At 42.7% G+C, this 22580-nt stretch overlaps 1 protein-coding gene across 3 annotated transcripts in view; it reads right to left on the reverse strand.

The window, feature by feature from the left end:
- Positions 1 to 302: 302 nt before the first annotated feature.
- plekhm3 (pleckstrin homology domain containing M3) overlaps positions 303 to 22580 on the reverse strand; it is a 128975-nt gene continuing 106697 nt past the window's right edge. For 2 of the 3 annotated variants that reach the window (XM_033024366.1, XM_033024367.1), the window contains 2 exons: positions 14474 to 14631; positions 303 to 3344 (listed from right to left, as the gene is read on the reverse strand). In XM_033024366.1, the coding sequence (XP_032880257.1) occupies positions 3170 to 3344; positions 14474 to 14631 (333 nt within the window). In that variant the 3' untranslated portion in view covers positions 303 to 3169. Of the gene's footprint in view, positions 3345 to 5008; positions 6115 to 14473; positions 14632 to 22580 lie in introns of those variants that run through there. The other variant, XM_033024368.1, reaches the window with a different exon arrangement.

The following is a 22580-nucleotide window of genomic DNA, read 5'->3' on the forward strand; positions in this document are numbered from 1 at the left end:
ATGTGAACCAATGTGAACAATGTCTCACATCTAGGCAGCATCTCTTGATAAAAGACTGACTCAGCGATTCATTGTACTGTTGTCTCATCTTGGGTCTTTTAACAACCATCTGAAAAAACATATACTCTGATTACAAACCTTCATGTCATCAGATTGTATGTTTGATAAAGAAGGTTTTTTCTTCAGGGGAACTAAGTCCAATCATTATACCTGCAACCTCACGGTAACTAATATCAGATTCTGTTGGTTCAATGAGTGGTAGTACATACATCTTTAAAGCACAATACAAGCATATGAGACAATGGCACATTAGAATATCATACCTTTATTATTTTTCTAGGTGACTTTATAGGCTCCAACTGTACAAAAATGAATCTCAGGATAATTTCTTACAATTTATTTATATACATAAATATATTATATTATAAAAGCAACAAACTTCAAGTTGAAAGCTTTACAATTGCAACTGATATTTGAAGAATAACAACTTCCACACATCTTTGAAAAACATCTTGGTGCAGACGTGTTGCGAAGAAGTTAAATCTTGTCACAGTTGGAGAGGAGAGATTACAAGTAATGTTATCAGAAGCTTTGTTTTTGTAAATGACTGAAGGAGCCGGTGTCCAGAGTCTGAGGCAGATAACAGCAGACAAGTTAATGAGGTGCAATAATTCCCCAGGGCTTCATAAGTAACCTTGCATCATTATGTATATAAATGGTTTCAAAAAAATTAACTGCATTTGTTTACTTCCCTCTACCAACCTTCACTAATAATCACTTCTGTTTTTCACTATTGAGAAACAGCACTCATCCCAATACATTACACCATATTTACACATAGACTCGCACTACTCTGAGTGTTGTCATGCTCAGGATAATTGGAGGTTTGCACAGCAATATGGATTAAAACTGTAATGCGTTACAGAACTGGAAACCTTACTCAAGAGGAAACTAGATATGGATTGTATACTCAGGATCACACCCCATGGGACTGCACCCGCAGCAGGAATGTTGCACATGGTGCACGGTTTAAAAGTAATTATTTTACAAGTAAACAAAAAAACACCCATTTTTCTCATGTATACCAAAATACAACTAACATTCTTTTCACAAAGTATCAATTTTCTCTTCTTAAAACCTTTTCCTTCATACGAACCTTAACAAAATAAAGTGGGACTGACAGACAAAATGTGCTTTATGTGGCAATGGAACTCGTGAGTGGCGGGGGCTGAGAAAAAGCTGGATGCTGAAGAGCCTCATAAATGAGCCTCAACTTTCAAAACTGCAATTCCAGAAAGTGGGTACGAAAAAAGTGCCTTTCCTGTTCATTCACTCCCATTAAACATTCTTGACTTAATATGAAAGTATTCCTGAAATCTCACTGCTCCCCAAAGTGTCTCCTACAATCCTCAACCATTCATTTTTTCCCATATTGTAATTCTAAAGAGTTTTTTCCCCCTGAATGTTATATTTCATGGTCCTAGTGTTACCCACTTACCGTGCACTCAGTGCAATCCACTCTGCACACTTTTTTGGGGAATCCTAAACTGTATCCATGTTCTGCACATGTTAATAACTAGTTATGTATATAAATATGCACAACTTCAACTTTTAAAAACATTTTGCTTTAAGTTTACTCCGGTTCCTATGTATAAACCCAAAACATCATAGTTGCTGGAAATCTAAAATAATGGAAGTATTTAGCAAATCAGGCAACATCTGTGGAGAGAGAAACAAGTGTATACTCTTGAGATAGATTACTTTTTCCACTGAAAATGCTGAGTATTCTGGCACTTTCTGTTTTTATTTTTTTAATCTGTTTTTCCCTGGTCAGGTATTTGGTCTCAGAGCTTACTTCTTCCCCATTGCTTACTGATTCAGCTCTCTCTCCTTCCCATTTAATCACAGTTGATGTTTTTTAAACAAGCTTTCCTTAAGATGTTGAAAGGGTCAGACTATGGTACAACTTAGGGACGAACAATATGCATGAGCCTTTTACGTGTAATGGAACAACATTGCAGCATTAAAGCCCACACGAAGTATTACCACTGGAAAGTGCAAAGGAAAACAAAAAGGGAAAGCATAACCCCTAAAAATGCTATGTTGGCAGTAAGCACGAGTTGCATTAATCTTTGTGATCTCTGCGAGAAGCCAGGAATTTACCTCTTGAATTTGTTTTATAATCACATGACTGTTGGGTAGATAAAGGAACGTGCCTGGCACTTGAGTCTATTTACGAAAGCTTGTGTCACATTCAAGCTGGCCCAAAGAGTCCCCATGTTAAATGTATTGTTCCTCCCCCATTCTCCCCAGAATATCTCCAGCGCTTCCTCCAATGGGTAGAAGGAGGGTGGGAACGACAACAAAATTTATATCGTGGAATAAAAGAGTTATAACATTTTGAAGCAGCTGTTGAGCCAATGGAGCATCAAATCTGTTTTAAGAGCACTAGGGAAATGTAATGTTCCAACTAATATATATTTCCTCCAGTAATACTCATCTGGTAGCCAATAATAAATAATTGTTGGAAGGCAGCTGTTAAAATAGCAAGACAAACCTATAACATTGGTGCTATGTACATGTTGTTCTGGGGGTAAGAGTGGGACGTGCAAAAATGAAGAGGAATTGCACTGGGAAATGGCCATGTTGTCCATCTTTGCCAACCAGTGCACATGGCTGATGTGCACAGGTCAAGTTGGGTTACAAAGTGTGTTGCAACTCAGTGTCTGCTGCAGCATAGGAATGTACCAAATTCAAACCCAAAAGCCCGACCACAGCAAAGTGACTCCAGTACATCAGTGCAGAATAAAATTGCAAATTTGCCCCAAGGAAATTTCTGTACTCTCACTGGAAACAGATCTATGGTTATTTACTCAACACTTCACTCGTCTTTACAGAAAAGATGTATTTTGCATGGCTCATAAAAACAAAGCAACATACCTTCAATGGTTACATCTGAAATACAATCTACAATGCGCGCTTTAATGTGGAGAAGGAGGCCTCTTGGACTTCTTTAACTCCCATTCCTTGTCTTGTTATGTTCACAAACAAAATATCCTCTCTACTTATTCTGTTACTGTACATGGGGTCAAAATACAGCCTATTCTATTTCTCAAGTGATGAAAGATTGGTCCAAGAATTCTTCTCTAACCTACATCTGACCTGGACATCAGCTAGTTGGATAAGGGAATTCAAATGCACTGCAAAACTCAAAATTGTCATCAAAGTCCAGTTTGCTCCACAAAGATCGAGGCTTCTTCTGCAATTCCCTGTGCACACAGCGGGGACAAGGAATATTTCTCGACTTGCATTCAATATGGAAAACCGCTCCACAAATTTCACACCTATGGAGAAAGAAAAATGTTTTAAAAGGATCTGATATTTACACAGTGCCTTTCATGCCTATCGATGTTCTAATGAAAAGTATAATCATTGCTGAAATGTCTTATATTTACATAAACACCTTTCATATCTCTACAACTTAAAAAGCATGCTTAGTTTTTTTTAATGTTTCCACCTCAGATGAAGGGCTATCAACCTGCAATGTTAACTCTCTTCTCCCCAAATTTCCAACACTTATATATTTTTTCCTGCTTTTGTTAATCCTGGCTAAATTGGAGCAGCAAGGACTTCAAAATGGGGTTAAGTTTCAGGGTTGCTGGGAGATTTGGTCAAATTGGAATTACTCTCTGCAGAGCTGGGGCAAGCTGCAAAGAGGTGCCAGAGTGTCTGGAGCTTAGGTACAATTTGCAAGCAAAGAATGGGAAGATCTCGAGATCTTCTATATCCAAGATGGCAGCGCCTCGCAGCAGCGGCCTCTGCAGTCCGTCTGTCTTTTTTTTTTAATTTGTCCTGTTGAGTGTATAGTTTGGTTGTAGTTATATATTGTTTTTAGCTGTGTATATGTGTGGGGCGGGGGGAACTTTTAAATATCTTCCCTGTACGGTGGACCCAACCTTTTCCCTATCGGGTCTCCGTTGTCGTTGGGGTCTAGCACCGTGGAGCGGCCTCCAACCGGAACGGCCTGGGGGCTCCAGTCACGGAGCCTGCGGACTTACCATCGTGGAGCTGGCTGGCTTCGGAACGTGGAGAGCTGTGGTGGCGCGCTTTTCGGAGCTCCCGCAACGGCAACTTCTCAACTTCTCCCGCCCGAATTGTGGGGTTGAAAACAACTCGGAGAGGGGCCTTACATCGCCCGGCCCGGCTTCAATGGCCGCGGGACTTGCCATCGCCCGCCGGGAGCTCCAACATCAAGACCCGAAACGGGGCCTTACATCGCCCTGCGCGGCATTAATGGCCGCGGGACTTGCCATCGCCCGTCGGAGGCTTTAACATCGGGAGAAGAATGGAAAACAGTGGAGAGACAATGACTTTGCCTTCCATCACAGTGAGGAGCAGATTCACTGTGATGGATGTTTGTATAAATTGTGTTAAATGTGTGTCTTGGTTTTTTTTCTTGTTGTATGACTGCAGAAACCAAATTTCGTTTTAACTTCATTTGAGGTTCAAATGACAATAAACAGTATTGTATTGTATTGTATCTGCAAACCCTGTCAATCTGGTGCAAAATGCATAGAATGGATTGGATGGCTGCAAACCAGACATACACCTTGTAAATAGTTGTAAATAATGTTGCAGAGTCTGACTTTGCCAAGTGTTGATTGGATGAGGTGTTGAGCCTTGTCTGGGTTTTCTGTAAATCAGGGTAAATGTTTCCAAGTTGACTCCATCTCGAAGCCCGTTGTGAATACAATGTATTGAACTGTTACATCATTGGGTTAGGGAAATGCATGTTATGTATGGAGTTAATCGATATCTGTAATTGGGTTATTAAGAGACCACCCCCATGTGGTTCGGCCCCTCGAGGTCCGCGATCACGAGGTTCAGGGTCGATCTTCTGGAAGAGCGCTCGGGACTGCGTGAACTTCTGGAGTGCCTCTGTCTGAGCGAGACCTAGAGGGCTTGAACAGGCAGACGGTGGGATAGGTACAGTATGTGATCTGTGACGAGCTTTTGGTAAAATAAAATGTAGTTGTTTCAAGTGCTTGATTCAGTGTTTTTACTGAAACTAGACTGGGGGGAAGCTTAGAAACTAGCAATTATCACTTTTCGAGCCGACTTGATCTTGGTGCAAAGTCTCACCTGGAAGTAGAAGATCCAAAGGTGCATCTCGTCGTCAGCACTGCACTCAGCTGTGTACATTCCCTCGCGGTTTTAATAATGATCAGATATGAACCAAGATTTAACCCAACGGGATTACACAGCATTTCACCATTGCACCAGTGAAAGAACTACCCAGTTAGGTCACTCACTTTCTCCAGATCAACACAAATCTTCCTGCTGCAAGTATATCTTCAGATCACTTTTGAAAACTAGTGTTGAATTGGAAGGCTATAATGTTCACCTGGATGCATTGTTCCCTGAAAAGAGTGTTGAAGCTCAATAACGTAGGTGTTATATTTCTTTAAATAACATATATTACAACGCTAATGATTCCAGTAACCTCAGTAACAGTGTTCGATAACAAATGCAATAGTGTTAGCTAATTTTGTGTAATAGCTACAATAGTATTAACTAATTTAATTGTGCGTCAGAATCTTGAACAACCTCTTTGTCCATTATGTAAGTGAATACGTAAAACAAATGGATTGAAGATGAGTGTACAGACAAAACAAAAGTAAAACTTGCAAAAGCAAAGCACAAAGTGCTGGTGGAACTCAGCAGGTCAGGCAGCATCTGTAGAGGGAATGGACAGGTACAATTTTGGGTTGGGACTCTTCTTGAGACCCTGCTATTCGACCATCAATCTTGCAAAAGCAAAATACTGGAGGTTCTGTAAATCTGAAATGAGAATGCTGTAAATACTTGGCAGGGTCAAAACGGCATATGTCAGGGAGTGAAAATGAGAGTTCATTTATTTTACCTCTGGTTTTTCCAAGTTCTGATGTTAGATCATCCCAAACTCAAAAGTATGTGAAAATACAATGGGAAATGACTCAAATGAACAAATTGCAAGGGGACGCAAGATGAGTACTGATGGGATTGTTCTCCTTTGAACTAACTTGGATTCAATAGGCCAAATGGCCTCCTTTTGTGTTGTTGTAAGATCAGTCCCTGGAAAACATGGATCATTTTTTTGTATCTCAGAAGCCACCTCTCAATAAAATCAGATATCGATGATATAATTCATCACTGCCTTTAGAGCAGCAGTACAGCTTTTGGTTGACTATAGGGAAGGGTGTTTGAAGGACAAGAACCCAAATGTGGCATAAAATAATCCCTACCCTCCATTATGCTTCAGAAATGAGCAGAAAAGATACCACAAAACCATATCTGCAAAATCTTCCAAATGCACTGAAAAGGCAAGCAACCAATATTAATATCTCCTGTGGAGGAAGGAACTGCAGGTGCTGGTTTAAACCAAAGATAGAAGGAATGGGTGATGTTTTGGGTTGAGACATTTCCTCAGACTGATGTCAGGGGAGAGGGAGATATATAGATATGGAAGTGTAAGGTGTGAAAATAGGTCAAAGGGAATGGAGATCAAGGAAAATGTAGAATAGATCATTGTTAGCTGGGTAGACAAAAAATGCTGGAGAAACTCAGCAGGTGAGGCAGCATCTATAGAGAGAAGGAATAGGCGAGTTTTGGGTCGAGACCCTTCTTCAGACTATTAGCTGGGAATTAGCTACTTTTTTATCTCTGTTCAAAGCAAACAGAGATAAAATGTCATCGGCGACAATAAGACTGGTCGAAGAACTGGGAAGGGGGAGGGATGGAGAGAGAGGAAAAGCAAGGGTTACTTGAAGTTAGAGAAGTCAATGTTCATACCGCTGGGGTGTAAGCAGCCCAAACAAAATATGAGGTGCTGTTCCTCCAATTTGCACTCACTCTGACAATGGAGGAAGCCCAGGACAGAAAGGCCAGTGCTGGAATGGGAAGGGGAGTTAAAGTGTTGAGCAACCGGGGGATCACCTCCCAGGTCAACTTACTCAGGATAGAGGCCCTCATTACACACGGCAGGTCATTCACATGCCTCAAACAAGACTACTGAACAGATACTCTATTCCAAACTCTACCAAAGGAAAAGATTATTGGGATACAGAAACAGGTTCAGGGATGTTCTCAAAGCTTCCTTGAAAACAATGCAATATCCCCATTGACTTGAGAGAATGCATTTCGTTGTCTCTGTACTGTACACTGACAATGACAATTAAAATTGAATCTGAATCTGAATCTGAGAATCCCTGGCCCATAATCACTTAAAATGGAAAAATAGAGAGTGACGGCGGTTTGGCACTTCCTGACTTTAGGCGATACTATTGGGCAGCTAACTTGCAAAAACTCCTGTATTGGATGAATGATGATTGCGACCACCTACCGACCTGGGTACACATGGAAAAGGCGAGTTCACATCTCCCATTGCGGTCTGTCCTATGCTCCCAACTCCCCCTTCCTATAACATCTGTGGGTGCAGGCCCAATTGCGTCCCTCTCGCTCAAGATATGGAGTCAACTCAGGAAAAACTTCGGTTTACAAGGCCCTTCCATCTTGACCCCACTGCTTAAAAACTACATCTTTAAACCTACAAGTACAGACCACGCATTCAAAACCTGGCATAGCAATGGTATCAGTAGTATCAAAAACCTATACAAGGATGGCATCTTTTCGTCTTTTACGGAGCTCTCGTCCAACTATAGCCTCCCAAACTCCCACCTTTTTCGTTTTTTCCAGATTAGGGATTTTGTGAAGAAGACATTCCCCCATTTCCAAAATCGCCCCCCTGAAACCCTGACCGATACCATCTTAGCTCTAGATCCCAACCGGAAGAAATGCATCTCTGTTTTGTATAACTTGTTAGGGTCGGTTATATTGAAACCTCATACCTCATTAAAAGCTGCATGGGAGGGTGAGCTGAATACGAAACTAACAGACCAGCAATGGGACACTGCCTTGGACTTGACCCATTCTTCCTCCATATGTGCCCGTCATGGCCTAATCCAATGCAAAGTCCTTCACAAAGTCCACTACACAAATGCAAGATTATCTAGAATATACCCCGCTGTTAGGGACACCTGCAACAGATGTAATCAATCTCCTGCCAACCATAGCCATATGTTTTGGTCTTGCCCTAAGCTAGCAGCCTTTTGGAGGAGTGCTTTTGACTTGATAAGCAGAGCCTACGGCCAGACTATTCCTCCAAACCCACTGTCAGCCATTTTCGGTACCCCTCCCAACACCAACCTCTCTGTTGCGGTGAAACGGGTTCTAGCTTTTACAACCTTGTTAGCCCGGAGACTGATCTTGCTTAACTGGAGGCTCACCTGTTCCCCGGCACACACCCGCTGGATTAAGGAGGTGCTTTACAATTTAAAGTTTGAAAAACTTAGGTTCTCTCTCAAAGGCTCTACCAAGACATTCCTAGATACATGGAACCCTTTCTTGGAACTTGTTAATTCTCTCAACTTGTCCCCGGACTCGGAAGAGGACTGAGTGCTCTCCACCATTGTTCTGCTCTACTGCAGCTGCTCTCCCCTTAACCCCCCCCCCCCTCCCCACACTTATTTATTTAATTACTTACTTATTTACTGTTATTAGTGACCCCTTTTTTTATATATTTTATTTTTATTTATATTTTTTAGTACTTTTTGTTTCGTTTATCTTACCATATTTGTGTGGATGTGTATGTATGTGAGTGTTGTTTGTACCCGTTTGGTTCCGACCTGATTCGGGTGGGTTGAAGGTGGGTAAGGGTAAGGGCTTTGAGGGTCGCTTACATACTGTTGCACAATTATGCCTTGACTGTCACTGTCTGTTATCATTGTATGTATGCAAATTGCTGTGAAATTCAAATAAAAAGATTTAAATCAAAATGGAAAAATAGTCTGGATGGCACAGGGAACCTCTAATACATGTGCCAAGAACCCATAGATGCCTGGTGGCCAACTCAGGACCCATAGAATCAGACCGAAGCAAGTCATCCTCGATATTGAGAGTCTGTTTAAGAAGAATTTCTTAATTCACTGGCACATTCACTAAAATATATATATTTTCCATTTTGATGACTCTTAAGATTAATCTTTATTGACAAACAACAAAACAATCACTGTTGCCACAATATTGTGAACCTGTTGTTAAGAACTGAGATAAACTCAACAATATAATATGTTAGAAGAGCAGAGCAATTATCCCAATATCATAACCATAAAATGACAGGGAGGAGCCAATATTTTATGGGAATGGAAACCGTTTGATAACTCCAAGAGTTTCTTGGAAATGTCGTTAGCATAGTAGATGAGTGGTAATTAGTATCATAGTACATCTGAATTTTGCAAAAGATAACAATATACTACACAATGACTATGACTGCTCTATGATGATATATACCACACAGATGGTTGTTACATAAAAGGGCTTGCATGGACGGGGGAAAACATTACAGATAAGATTCGAATGGGTGTCAGAGGTTATGGGGAGAAGGCAGGAGAATGGGGTTAGGAGGGAGAGATAGATCAGCCATGCTTGAATGGCGGAATAGACGATGGGCCGAATGGCCTAATTCTACTCCTATCACTTACAATCTTATGGCTCACCTAAACAGCTGGGCTCTAGTTCAATGAAAATGGGTTGTTCCTGATGAACCATTTATCCAGCCAGTCAGCCATTTTCAGCTGTCATGGCCTTATTTGTAGTTTTATTAACTTGAGATACTGCTGGATTCTTCACAGCCTGAATAGCACACTTTCCTTAATAAGAAATGGCACAAAAATATAAGAGAGAGACAAAAAAAAGCACGTCCCAGACTGCTTAAACATTTCAGTTGTTTAAATGACATGGGCCAGTTGATGAGGCATGTGGAGATTGCCCTGTGCCAATATGAGCAATTCACAACAGATATGAGTAAGCTTTTCAAGGTAACCAAAGCTAATTGCTTTTGTGCACTTTGCTCATGTGATTTTAGAATGCATATCTCACTAAAAAGGCAATGCTGTTTTTCCGCTCCTGCTCTGTGCCTCCTCAAGCCCTCTACTGCTCTATCTCCTTGTTGACTTCAGAAATCTTATCAAAACTCTTAAAACAAATTCTTAGGAACAAAACAGAAAACGCTGGAAATACACAAGAGATCAGGCTGCATCCACAGACAAAGAACAGTTTCAGGTTGATAATCTTTCATCATGATTTGGAGCAGATTTCAGATTTCCAGTATCCACTGCAAATTGCTTTTAAACAAATTCTTGGTCTCAATTCCTATTCTTCATCTGTGAACTGCTCCAGAATGTTTTCCTGCATTAACAGTTGGAATGCATTAGGTGTGGCTCAATTTAGCTCACACTCCCTACCAAGAAGGTGACACGTTTGTGCCCCATTACATAATGCAAAACCCAGGCTTACAATTCAATGCAGTCACCAAGGCAGTCTGCAGTTTTGGAGTTGTTATAATATAAATGATAAAGTTTCTTTCTTTTTTTTGAATTCCTTAAAACGGTCCTTAAAAGCGAAAGAGTGCTATCTGGTCAATACCTTCCTCTCATTGAACTCCACTTATGTTGGTCTACTTGCCCCTTATCACATGCTGCGTGCAAACTGGCCACCATGTTTGCTGCATCACAAGTGACTGCACCTTAAAATTATGCAATAAAGTGATTTAAGATGGTCCGAAGAAAAGCACAACAAAAATGCCAGTTGATTTACAAATTTAAATGATTTTAGTTGACATTTTCTTTATGTCGGCCCATTTAAAGTTACTTTGCCGATATTTCTAAGGTTTCCCTGGTCTACTCTCTGGATTCCTACGCAGACAGATCGCATATTCTGTGCTTGTAATTTTATCGACAGATATTGATAGGGAAATTGAAGGAGATGCCAATCTGCAAACATAGTAGCCAAAACCTCCCCAGTGACATATGGTCGTAGGCCCCCCTCGGTCATGACTGACCATGGGTGATGCATCCTAGTTGTTGGCTGCTTGCTCCAAACCTCGGCTAGAGCAGCGTCACTTACGATGATGTGTGGTCGGATGCAAGCCTGTGCGATGTCATACGGAGGACAGACTGTTGCCCATGCAGCACGTCCCCCCTCTCCACGTCACTGATCGATCCAAAGGAACAGCAGGGCCGTTACAGTTTGGCACCAGCGCCGACGCAGGAGCTGCCAGAGCGAGGTGGTAGACAACGACGAACTGCCTTAGGGGCTTCGACTCTGGATTTTCTTGAGGTTTACTCCAGGAGCCTTTTCCATGACTGGATTTGGCCACAAGGCAGTGGCGGTTTTAAATCAGTGTTTTCCCTCTCCTAGATGGACTGCCTTCCCAGGCTGACGAGCACCATCTACCCGAGACTCGTGGGGGCGGGAGCGTCTACCTTCCCGCGCAGGTCTATAGCACCTGTCCACTCCCAATACATTTGGTAGTGCATGAGGAAAGAATAATGTTCTGCACAATGTGCACCAAACCAACTAAATATTCAGACATAAGGAACAGCAGATGCTGGTTTACCCAATCTGAAACATAGAAACAGGCCCTGCAGCCCACCGAGTCCATGCTGACCAACCACCCATTCATGCTAGTTCTATGTTATCCGATTTTTGCATCCAGTCACCACACATTGGGGGGAAACTGGAGGCCAATAAACCTACAAACTTGCACGTCTCTTGAATGTGGGAGGAAACTGGAGCACCATGTAGTCACAGCGAGAATGTGTAAATTCCACGAAGACAGCATTTGAGGTCGGGATCAACCCCAGGTCTCTGGTGCTGTGAGATAGCACCTCCACCAGATGCGCCACCGTGCCAATGGAAACTCGCATTCACATTCCAACTGAAAGATGGCATTTTAAAGTAGTCCCTCACCTTCTCTCTCCTCGTGCATGTGTGAACAGATACTCAGCTACAGACAATTGTTCCCAGATTACAATAGGGTTCTATTACCCAGAACTGTTGGAAGTGTGTGGGCGGGAATGACAGAACAACTGTGAAGGAAGAGCAACCCAGGAAGAGCGGCTGCCAGTCGGCCTCACTAACTCAGTGATTGAACGTGTGAGTGTGCTCAGCCCTCCCAGCTCTGATCTGCCTGACCTAGCCCCTGATTGTTGCAGGTTGAGGGTTTGTTGGAGAGAAGGCAGGTTGGAGAGTTGGAAATGCCCCCTTGCCACAGGGTGGAAGTTGCCTGTAGCAGCTGGGAAATTCATCTCAATTCTTCCTGTCCGTCTCCCAAATGCTCGTTTTTATGTATGTGGTTTCGGGCTTGTAACCCAGGGATGACCTTATTGGGTACCTGCACTCAGTGCAGCTGTATTTAGATGTTAAAATCTTATCTGCATTCAGTGATCATTAGTGTTTACTTTCTTCTCTATTAGTTCCTTATTTTACTGCATTAAAGGTGCATTATAAATACGAGTTATGTGCTTTTGAAATAACCTATGATGATGATAAAAGCATGTAATCTTCTGTGACCATAAATATATGCCACACATTATTCTGTGGACCTAACTTGTAATGTTAGGAAAGTGATGAGGAGCTTTTTCAACTGTTCCAACACTGAAACACATTTCTAGTTTAATGCAGCTACTGTATAATCCATTATGGTATAGCAGATAGAAATAAAGAACAGTGTGCTTACAAATTAAATCACACAATGAAAGATTAGTAAAAGAAAACTGGCTTGTCGAGACACAATACCCATGTGTAATATGTGAGGCACAGATGAAGGCTACTTAATAGTTTGAAGCCATTTTCAAATATAATGCTTGGATCATATTTCGACAAAACAAGGAGTACTTGAGCATATCTCTCTCTGTATAGAAATGAATGGACATTTGCATTACACAACATTAACATTTTTATACTGGAACATTCCATTTTCTATGAGGCAGAGAATGGGAATGCAGAGAATAGAGAAGGGTGCAGTGCATATTCAAAAGCAAATCTGCATCAGTCTATAATTAGATTTATTCCTAAAGTCATGATGTCATCATATATATTTTGTATTGAGCTTCATGTGCCAACTATGTCAGAATATGTATTTCCTCATGATGCCAATCGTATGTTTATAAATGGGAGATATGGCCCAGCTGTGAATTCAATGCTTTGTACAACATCCCTTACATTTTCCTACATTAATTACTGTTAATTAGCCCAAGGCTGGAGATCCACATGACAAGAAATCTGTTTTGGCAAAATAATTAATGATGATAATTTACTTAGGCATTAAGGGATTTCGAGCATTGTGTTGCAGTGGTATGGATGCACTGGACTGAGGCCAACTGAAGCTTTTTCCCCCCCGAGGAGAAAGAAGTAATGGAGAGGTTTATTGGCATATCTGTATCACATATATTCTCATCAAACAACTCCTGGCTCTTTTTGGTAGAGAGACAAGTGCCAGTTATTGTGGATACTCTGTGGTTCCTGTGGGCTGGGAGTCAACAGGTCACATCTGAGACACTGTTTTAGAAGAACGACATTTGTGGGGTCTGAGAACTCCAGAATCTATACATAACTAAAGCTCTGATCTTGTTATCTTCCGGTTGCGCAGTCATTCTATATGCGCAAAAGCATTACGCAATAGCGCTACGATTTTTCGCCAGCTTACTCACCATTCTCCTGCGCTGCGATTGCACCAAGTTTCGTTCCGATCGGTGGTCTAATGTAAATTTTAGCAAGGTTTAAAAATCTTAAAAAACGCGTGTGCACAGATCGATCTCTCCTTCAGCGCCATGTGGATTTGTCTTTTCGCCTGTCACTCCGTGGGACGGTCCGCCCCTTCCTGCACCATCGCGTCATTACTGGAGCAGTGGATTTGCAACAAAGCAACTTATATTTAGGGGTATGTGTCTTTGATTTGATAGTCACAATAAAAAATAGCATGGCACTCATGGCCCTTCGGAATATGTTGCCCTATAACTCTCAAAATACATTTCACACATCATTTTTGATTTATGAAATTTTTCCAAATTAAAGTGTTTTCCAGCAAAAATATCCTTTTTGTGAATCTATATGTATAAAACATTTTCACTGAAAATGGAAGATTAAATAACATATCCAGGACTAAGTAATTTAACACGGACAGTCCGTATCCTGGGAGATCCTTCCATATAAAACTAGCATTTGCATAGCACATTAACATATTCCAAGGTGCACCACAAGAGCAGATTCAAACCTAATTTGACACTGATCAAACGGTTAGGATCATTAACCTGAAACTAGGTCCAAAAAGTAGGAATTAAGGAGCATTTGAAAAGAAACAGGAGTAAAAAGACACAGAGAAAATTCCAGGGTTTACAAGCTTGGCAACTGAAGGAACAGTCCAGGTTAATTGAAAATGGGAATGTGCAGGACACTTGAATTGGGGTGCAAACATTTCAGAGGGCTGGAAAGCTGCGACATTACAGATAAATAAGTGGGTGGAAATTGAGGGATCTGAATATAAAGAAATTTTTTGAAGCTGCAATTACCTCTCATCCAGGCCTGACATACCTACCTTTTGGTGGTAGTCCCTTCGAAAGGATAGATGATTTGCCCATTGTTACAGATCTCACAGATGAAGCCTTTCTGGCTGCAAAGGCTACAACTATATACGTGGGCACTGGCAAATTTGTTGATCTTCACGAGGAATGGAGCAAGCTTGCCTTCAAAGACCTATGAGAAAAGGGAAGAAAAAATTTATCAGACTACAGTCAGGCCATTAAAATTGGATTTATCTGCTATTAATTCCTCATCTGTGATTTTGTTACCTCCAAGTTCAATTATCTGGATTCTTATTCTTCACCCACCATACACATCACTCCTCAAATCTTGACTGGCACCACATGTTTTTTTTTTCACAGGGGTGGGTGGGGGGGGGGGGGGGGGGGGGTTTTACCTCTTGAATTCCTGATGAAGATTGGCCAGCTTAGCAGTGAACAGGCCTCAAAACCTCTCTTTCGCATTTTGAGACAGCAAATATATAAATAAATGATATTTATGCGCTCTATCGAGCTGGGGAATACCTTCTGAGCAAAGAAATCACCTCAGGTTACAGTTTGCTCAGCTTGACAAAGGTGTCAAACTGGTCTCAACCAATGTCACTGTTAATTTTCTTCAGGGATGCAGCCTGACCCGCTGAGTTACTTTAGCATTTTGTGTCTACAGTGTAAACCAGCATCTGTAGTTCCTTCCTACACAGCTGTAAATCTCGCCTTTGAATCTGCTAGTTGTAGTTTCAAACTCCACTACAGAGAGCACCAAATCTAGGCTATCATTGCAGTGGAGTGCTGAATGAGTGTGGCGTGGTTGTGAGTTGTCATTTTTATGAGACATTAAACCGAGGCCATGTCTGTCATCTTAAATGAATGTGAAAGATTCCATGGAGTAGAGTAAGGAAATTCACTACAATGTCAATATTTGTTCTTCACATATAAATCAGATGAGATGGTCACTGTCTGAGGGAGCTTCTTGTGTGCAATTTGCCTACTGCATTTTAACCACTACAATGTTACTTCAAAAGTATTTAATTGATTGTGATGCACTTTAAGGTTTTCCTAATTTCTGAATTAACTACACAAATGCAAGCTTGTCTTCTGTTTCTACAACTTCCTCTATTACTATTCTGTCTGAAAAGAAAATGATCCGTGTTTACAACCAACTGCTGCATGATTTCAGTTTATCTGGATTTATGCAAACACTTTTAATGTGCTTGCAGCAGGTCAATATATTTCCTAGGGCTCCAGTGCATGGAATTACCATCTTATGTATGACCACAATAAATTGCTTCAAATATTATAAGGACTGCACACCACACTCTTCTGTCACTTCTAAACATTAGCAAATGTCAGAAGCTTTTGTTTTCAGACTAAATCTACAGTATGCCCTTTGTTTACAGTAGCTTCTGCAAATAGAGACTTTCTCATTATTTACTCACTTAAAGCAATCTTGAACTCTTCTATTAAAACCCAATTTTTGTTTTTTAGCTCTAGCTTCACAGTCTCTCCACAAAATGAGAGACATCTCATCTTGGAAAATCTCTTCCATACCTTTTATAAGGCCTTGACATCCTTCCAATGTATGCTCCTAGAATCGATTGCAATACTTCAACTAAGTCTCATCTGATCATTTATAAAAGGCTTAGCATAACATCTCTCTTTTAATAAAGGGAAAAATACACATGCTTGTTTTAAACATCTTTCTCAACTTACCCTGCTACCCGCAAACATTTGTGTACTTGAACCATTAGGATCTCCATGTTCCTGCTGCCCTTTGAATAATGTATCAGCTTAGATTGGATCGCCTCCTCACAAATACACATGCTCAAGTTTCTCAAGTTTAAGTGTGATCTGTACTATTTGCCTATTTCACCAATTTAAGTCCTATTGCTGTTTGCCTCTATCTTCCCTATTTATTTAGTTGCAAATTTTGAAAATATTGTAATGATGTCCATGTATCTCCTACTGAGTGGGAAAAGAACATTGCACAACTAATGTTCCAAGAATTGACGAAGCAATAAAATTGATCCAGATGGGTTTAAAGTACTCTTTCCATAGCATATTTGCAACAGGGTTCCTTATTCAATAAGTCTTAGGAATAAATCGTTAAAATCTTTCAAGAATGGGGAGAAGGCAGGCACGGGCTATTGATGGGGGACGATCAGCCATGATCACGGTGAATGGCGGTGCTGGCTCGAAGGGCCACCTCCTGCACCTATTTTCTATGTTTCTAAGAATGATGCAGGCAAATATTACATAATATTTGCTTAGTGTACAAAGTTCAGCTGCTAATGTGAATGAACCAAAGTTAAAGATACAAGCTGTAATGGCTCACCTGTAGGTGTCCACTTATTAAAAGGTTAATTATGTACAATTTTGTTCAACTTGAAGGGTTTAAAGGCAAAAGACTTTACATGTGGACAATTGTATTTTTGAATTTCAAATTGGACTTCCTCATGGGGTGGGACAAATAAAATCAACTTTCACCAATCTTTGCTTCTGTTTTATATGGTGAGACGCAGGAGGAGCCAGGCCAGGACTCACCCCACAGAGCCCAGTCCCTCCACGCACTAGAGTCTCATAACCCCTGCAGAGTAGTTCCACAGCAACGGATTGAGTGGCCCCCAGCCAGCAACCAGAATGAATGGCTGTAGTTTGACAAAGACGTGACCAACATCATTCAAGCCACAGCCAAAGGTAGATCGCCAACTCCAAACAATGACTGCCATCATAGTCAGTTATGCCTCTGAAAGATTTGGCCATCGCGAGAAAGGTAACACCAAGCCCACCACCTACACCATGAACTGCAGGGCCACCAAAATACATCAACTGCGGCTGGAGCTTCGAACCCTCAAAAACCAGTACAAAGACATCTACCGAAGAGGAGAAGCAAGCCTTGGCCGACCTACGAAACATCCTAAGGAAAGGGCTTATGACGCTCCATAGAGCAGAGTGGCACAGGCGATGAGGAAGAGAGAGAGATAGGAAGCGAGTTGCGTTCATTTCCAATCCCTTTGGCTTTACCAGGCGATTACTTGGGTACAAGCGCAGTGGCCGCCTCATGTGCTCAACAGATGAAGTAAATTGCTTCCTCCATGATACCCTGAGCGATCCAATGAGGGAACAGGAGCTCGAACCCAACAAAGCTCTCATCAGCCCAGCCCCCCCAACAACAGAGTTCAATCTGAAGGAGCCGAGTGTGAAGGAGGTTGAAGAGGTCATCAATGCGGCACGCTCAGCCTCTGCTCCAGGCCCTAGTGGAGTACCATACATAGTGTACAAGCGCTGCCCAGAGCTCCTTCGATACCCTATGGAAGATCTTGAAGGTGGTATGGCGAAGGGGGAGAGTTGCTGACCAGTGGAGCGCAGAGGAAAACTCAAAGAACATCAATCAGTTTTGGTCAATCTCGCTGCTGAGTGTCGAAGGGAAGGTGTTTTTCAGCATTGTCTCCCGAAGATTAGCTGAGTTTCTCCTCAAAAACAGCTACATTAACCCCTCAGTGCAGAAGGGTGGGATTCCGGTAGTTCCCGGCTGCTTGGAGCACACTGGAGTAGTCACGCAGCTCATTAGAGAAGCCCATGAAAACAGAGGCAACCTAGTTGTTCTGTGGTTGGACCTCACCAATGCCTATGGGTCCATACCGCACAAACTGGTTGAGCTTGCACTACACTGACACCATGTTCCCAGCAAGATCAAGGTCCTGATCCTGGATTATTACTATAATTTCAGGCTGAGGGTAACTTCTGGGTCAGAAACATCAGACTGGCATCGGCTTGGAAAAGGAATAATAACAGGCTGCACCATTTCTTATTATTTTTGCTCTTGCCATGAACATGGTGGCCAAGTCAGCTGAGGTGGAATGCAGAGGCCCCCTAACCAAGTCTGGTGTACGACAGCCCCGAATAAGAACTTTTATGGACGACCTTACCATCACCACAACATCGGTCCCAGGAAGTAGGTGGATCCTACAAGGTCTTGAGAAACTTATCACCTGGGCAAGGATGAGTTTCAAGCCAACAAAGTCAAGGTCCCGTTTTGTGCTGAAGAAGGGGAAGGTGACTGACAAATTCCACTTCTTACTATCCGGAACTGCCGTTTCCTCCATCACTGAGCAACCTGTCAAGAGTTTGGGGAAGGTTTTTGATGCAACTCTGAAAGACTCTGCCGCCATTCAAAAGTCCATCGAAGACCTTGATGCCTGGCTCACCAAAGTCGACAAGTCAGGTCTGCCAGGCAGATTCAAGGCCTGGATCTGTCAGCATTCCATCCTGCCCCAAGTCCTGTGGCCTCTGCTGGTTTTGGCTGTTCCATTGACCACAGTTGAGTCACTCGAAAGGAAGATCAGCGGCTTTCTCCGCAGGTGGCTTGGCCTTCCCCACAGCCTCAACAGTGCAGCACTGTATGGGACCAGTAACATCTTGCAGCTCCCATTCAGTGGCCTCACGGAAGAGTTGATGGTGGCGCGAACAAGAGATGCTCTGCAGTACAGGGACTCCAGGAACCAGAAGGTGTAATCGGCTGGCATCGAGGTGAGAACAGGGAGGAAATGGAGGGCGGAGAAAGCAGTGGAGGTTGCAGAATCACGCCTAAGGCAAAAGGCATTGGTGGGAGTCATGGCAACTGGCAGAGCGGGTTTGGGATACTTCCCTAAGACACCGGTTGACAAGGCCCAGGGCAAGGAGAGATACCATCTAATCTAGGAAGAGGTCCGAGCAGGTGTGGAGGAAGAGCGTGTGAGCAGGACAGTGGGGCTCAGGCAGCAGGGAGCGTGGACAAGGTGGGAGAGCATACCGCAGCGCAGGATTACCTGGTCAAACATCATGCAGGCAGACTTCCAGCGCATCCGGTTCCTTGTCCATGCTGTCTACGATGCCCTACCAAGCCCAGCAAGAGCGGGACACCTTCCTGCCCACTTTGCTCTGGAAGAGGATCATTAAAACATCTCCTCAGCATCTGCCCAAAAGTCCCTTGGGGAAGATCGCTGTCAGTGGCGCCATGACCAGGTGCTCAAGGTGGTTGCTGAGAGCATAGCCACTGCCATCAGTAACAGCAAACACCACTACGCCCCAAGGAAATCAATTACTTTTGTCAAAGCTGGAGAGAAGCCTCGACCACAACCAAAAACAAGGACGGGCCTCCTCTACACAGCCTCTGACTGGCAGCTGCATGTCGATGGGCAAACAGCTGAAATTTCCACAGCACATCACAGCTACATCACTCCGGCCAGACATGATCATCACCTCCGAAGTGACAAAACAGCTGACCATTCTGGTGCTGACAGTGCCCTGGGAAGAGCGTATTGAAGAGGCTAACGAGAGGAAACGCGCAAAGTACCAGGATGTGCGGAGATGTGCCAGGACAGAGGCTGGAAGACATACTATGAGCCCATAGAGGTGGTCTTGAATTTTTTGAAGATGTTACTCGGGAAATTGATGAGGGTAAAGCAGTGGATGTTGTGTATATGGACTTCAGTAAGGCCTTTGACAAGGTTCCTCATGGAAGGTTGGTTAAGAAGGTTCAATGGTTGGGTATTAATGGTGGAGTAGCAAGATGGATTCAACAGTGGCTGAATGGGAGATGCCAGAGAGTAATGGTGGATGGTTGTTTGTCAGGTTGGAGGCCAGTGACGAGTGGGGTGCCACAGGGATCTGTGTTGGGTCCACTGTTGTTTGTCATGTACATCAATGATCTGGACGATGGTGTGGTAAATTGGATTAGTAAGTATGCAGATGATACTAAGATAGGTGGGGTTGCGGGTAATGAAGAAGAGTTTCAAAGTCTACAGAGAGATTTATGCCAGTTGGAAGAGTGGGCTGAAAGATGGCAGATGGAGTTTAATGCTGATAAGTGTGAGGTGCTACATCTTGGCAGGACAAATCAAAATAGGACGTACATGGTAAATGGTAGGGAATTGAAGAATGTAGGTGAACAGAGGGATCTGGGAATAACTGTGCACAGTTCCATGAAAGTGGAATCTCATGTAGATAGGGTGGTAAAGAAAGCTTTTGGTGTGCTGGCCTTTATAAATCAGAGCATTGAGTATAGAAGTTGGGATGTAATGTTAAAATTGTACAAGGCATTGGTGAGGCCAATTCTGGAGTATGGTGTACAATTTTGGTCGCCTAATTATAGGAAGGATGTCAACAAAATAGAGAGAGTACAGAGGAGATTTACTAGAATGTTGCCTGGGTTTCAGCAACTAAGTTACAGAGAAAGGTTGAACAAGTTAGGGCTTTATTCTTTGGAGCGCAGAAGGTTAAGGGGGGACTTGATAGAGGTTTTTAAAATGATGAGAGGGATAGACAGAGTTGACGTGGAAAAGCTTTTCCCACTGAGAGTAGGGAAGATTCAAACAAGGGGACATGACTTGAGAATTAAGGGACTGAAGTTTAGGGGTAACATGAGGGGGAACTTCTTTACTCAGAGAGTGGTAGCTGTGTGGAATGAGCTTCCAGTGAAGGTGGTGGAGGCAGGTTCGTTTTTATCATTTAAAAATAAATTGGATAGTTATATGGATGGGAAAGGAATGGAGGGTTATGGTCTGAGCGCAGGTATATGGGACTAGGGGAGATTATGTGTTCGGCACGGACTAGAGGGGTCGAGATGGCCTGTTTCCGTGCTGTAATTGTTATATGGTTATATGGTCTGTCGAGGCTTTGCAGGACGCTCACTCTGCAAAGTCCTCAACCAGTTGGGCATTACGGGGCTGGCAAAGAAGAGGGCCATTCAATCCGCAAGCGAAGCCGCAGAGAAAGCCACTAGGTGGCTTTGGATTAAGAGGGCTGATCCATGGGTGGTTGCTGCTGGGACGCAAGTCGGGGCTTGATCAACCCTGGCTGGTCGCTTGGGCGAGGGTGTCTGATGTTGTGAGACCCGAAACACCCGATGACTCCAGGTCACATCCATGAGGATGCGTCACAGCGCATCTAGAAGATGTATCTTTCACACTCACACATTGATGTATTTACTTTCTTAAGTGTTTGAGAAGATTTGACATGTCTCCAAGAATTCTCTCAGACTTCTAAAATGCACAATAAGAAGTATTCTAATGGAAGCAACTTAACCTAGTAATGGCAACTGCTCTGCTCTTGACTGCCAGAATCTATCGAGTGTGGTGAACACAGCCCAGTCCATCACAAGCTGGTAACTTCCTTCTCTCCAGACCATCTTCACAGTGAATTGCATCAGGAAGGCTGGAAGCATCAAGGATGTCTGCCACCCTGGCCTTTTCCTTTTCTCTCTTCTACCTTCTGGGAGAAGATAGGAGCTTGAAAGTTTGAATGTTCAGACTTAAGAACAGCTTCTTCCCCACAGATATCAGACTCCTGAACCAACCACCTCTCATTTTCGGGAGTGCTTCCGTATACTTTTACACTTAACTATCTCATACTGGTTATTCCGCTATTGTTTTTTTTGCATTTCTTTGAACTGCTCTCCAATCTTGCAGCATTCTGATGTAATTGTCTTGAGTTAGACTGCTCTCCACTCTGTTTTGTTGTATTATACTGTTTACTCCGAGCTTCGCATGATCAAGGACTTTCATTACTCCCTTGTGTATATGACAATAAACTAACCTGAACCTGAGTTTTAAGCAGTGGCCACTCTCTGCACAGGTAATGTCGACTAAAGTTTCATTTTAAATGTCATTTATCACATCTGAAGTCACAAGGCCTCAATCCTGGTTCAGCATTCTTGTTCTCAAGTCAGAATGTACAGGTTTTGAGCCCTGCACCAGAGCAGATGAGATAGGCTGACATTCCTGTGCAGTACTGAGGGAGTGCTACATGATGCAGCTGTTGTCTATTTTCTGGATGGTTTGTCCAGAATATTGGTCTCCTGGGTTGATGTCAAATTCCACAGCACTATTTGAAGGGCAGAGAAGTTTCCCCAGTATTGTGGTCACTTATCCATCAGCCAAAGTACTTTATCTGCTCATTATGGGACTAGTATTTGCTGAACTTTTCAGTGCAAAAATGTTTGCCTCTTTTTCATTGTTGTAACAATTCGACATATCAAAAGTATTATAAAGGGAGTGAAATACTTCACAACCTAACAGCTTTCTCCTGTCTCCTGCTGGATAAAATTCCATCCCTTAGATATTAAAGTGTACACTCTCTCCTACAAGA

Source organism: Amblyraja radiata, chromosome 7 (genome assembly GCF_010909765.2).
Source record: "Amblyraja radiata isolate CabotCenter1 chromosome 7, sAmbRad1.1.pri, whole genome shotgun sequence".
Lineage (NCBI taxonomy): Eukaryota > Metazoa > Chordata > Chondrichthyes > Rajiformes > Rajidae > Amblyraja > Amblyraja radiata.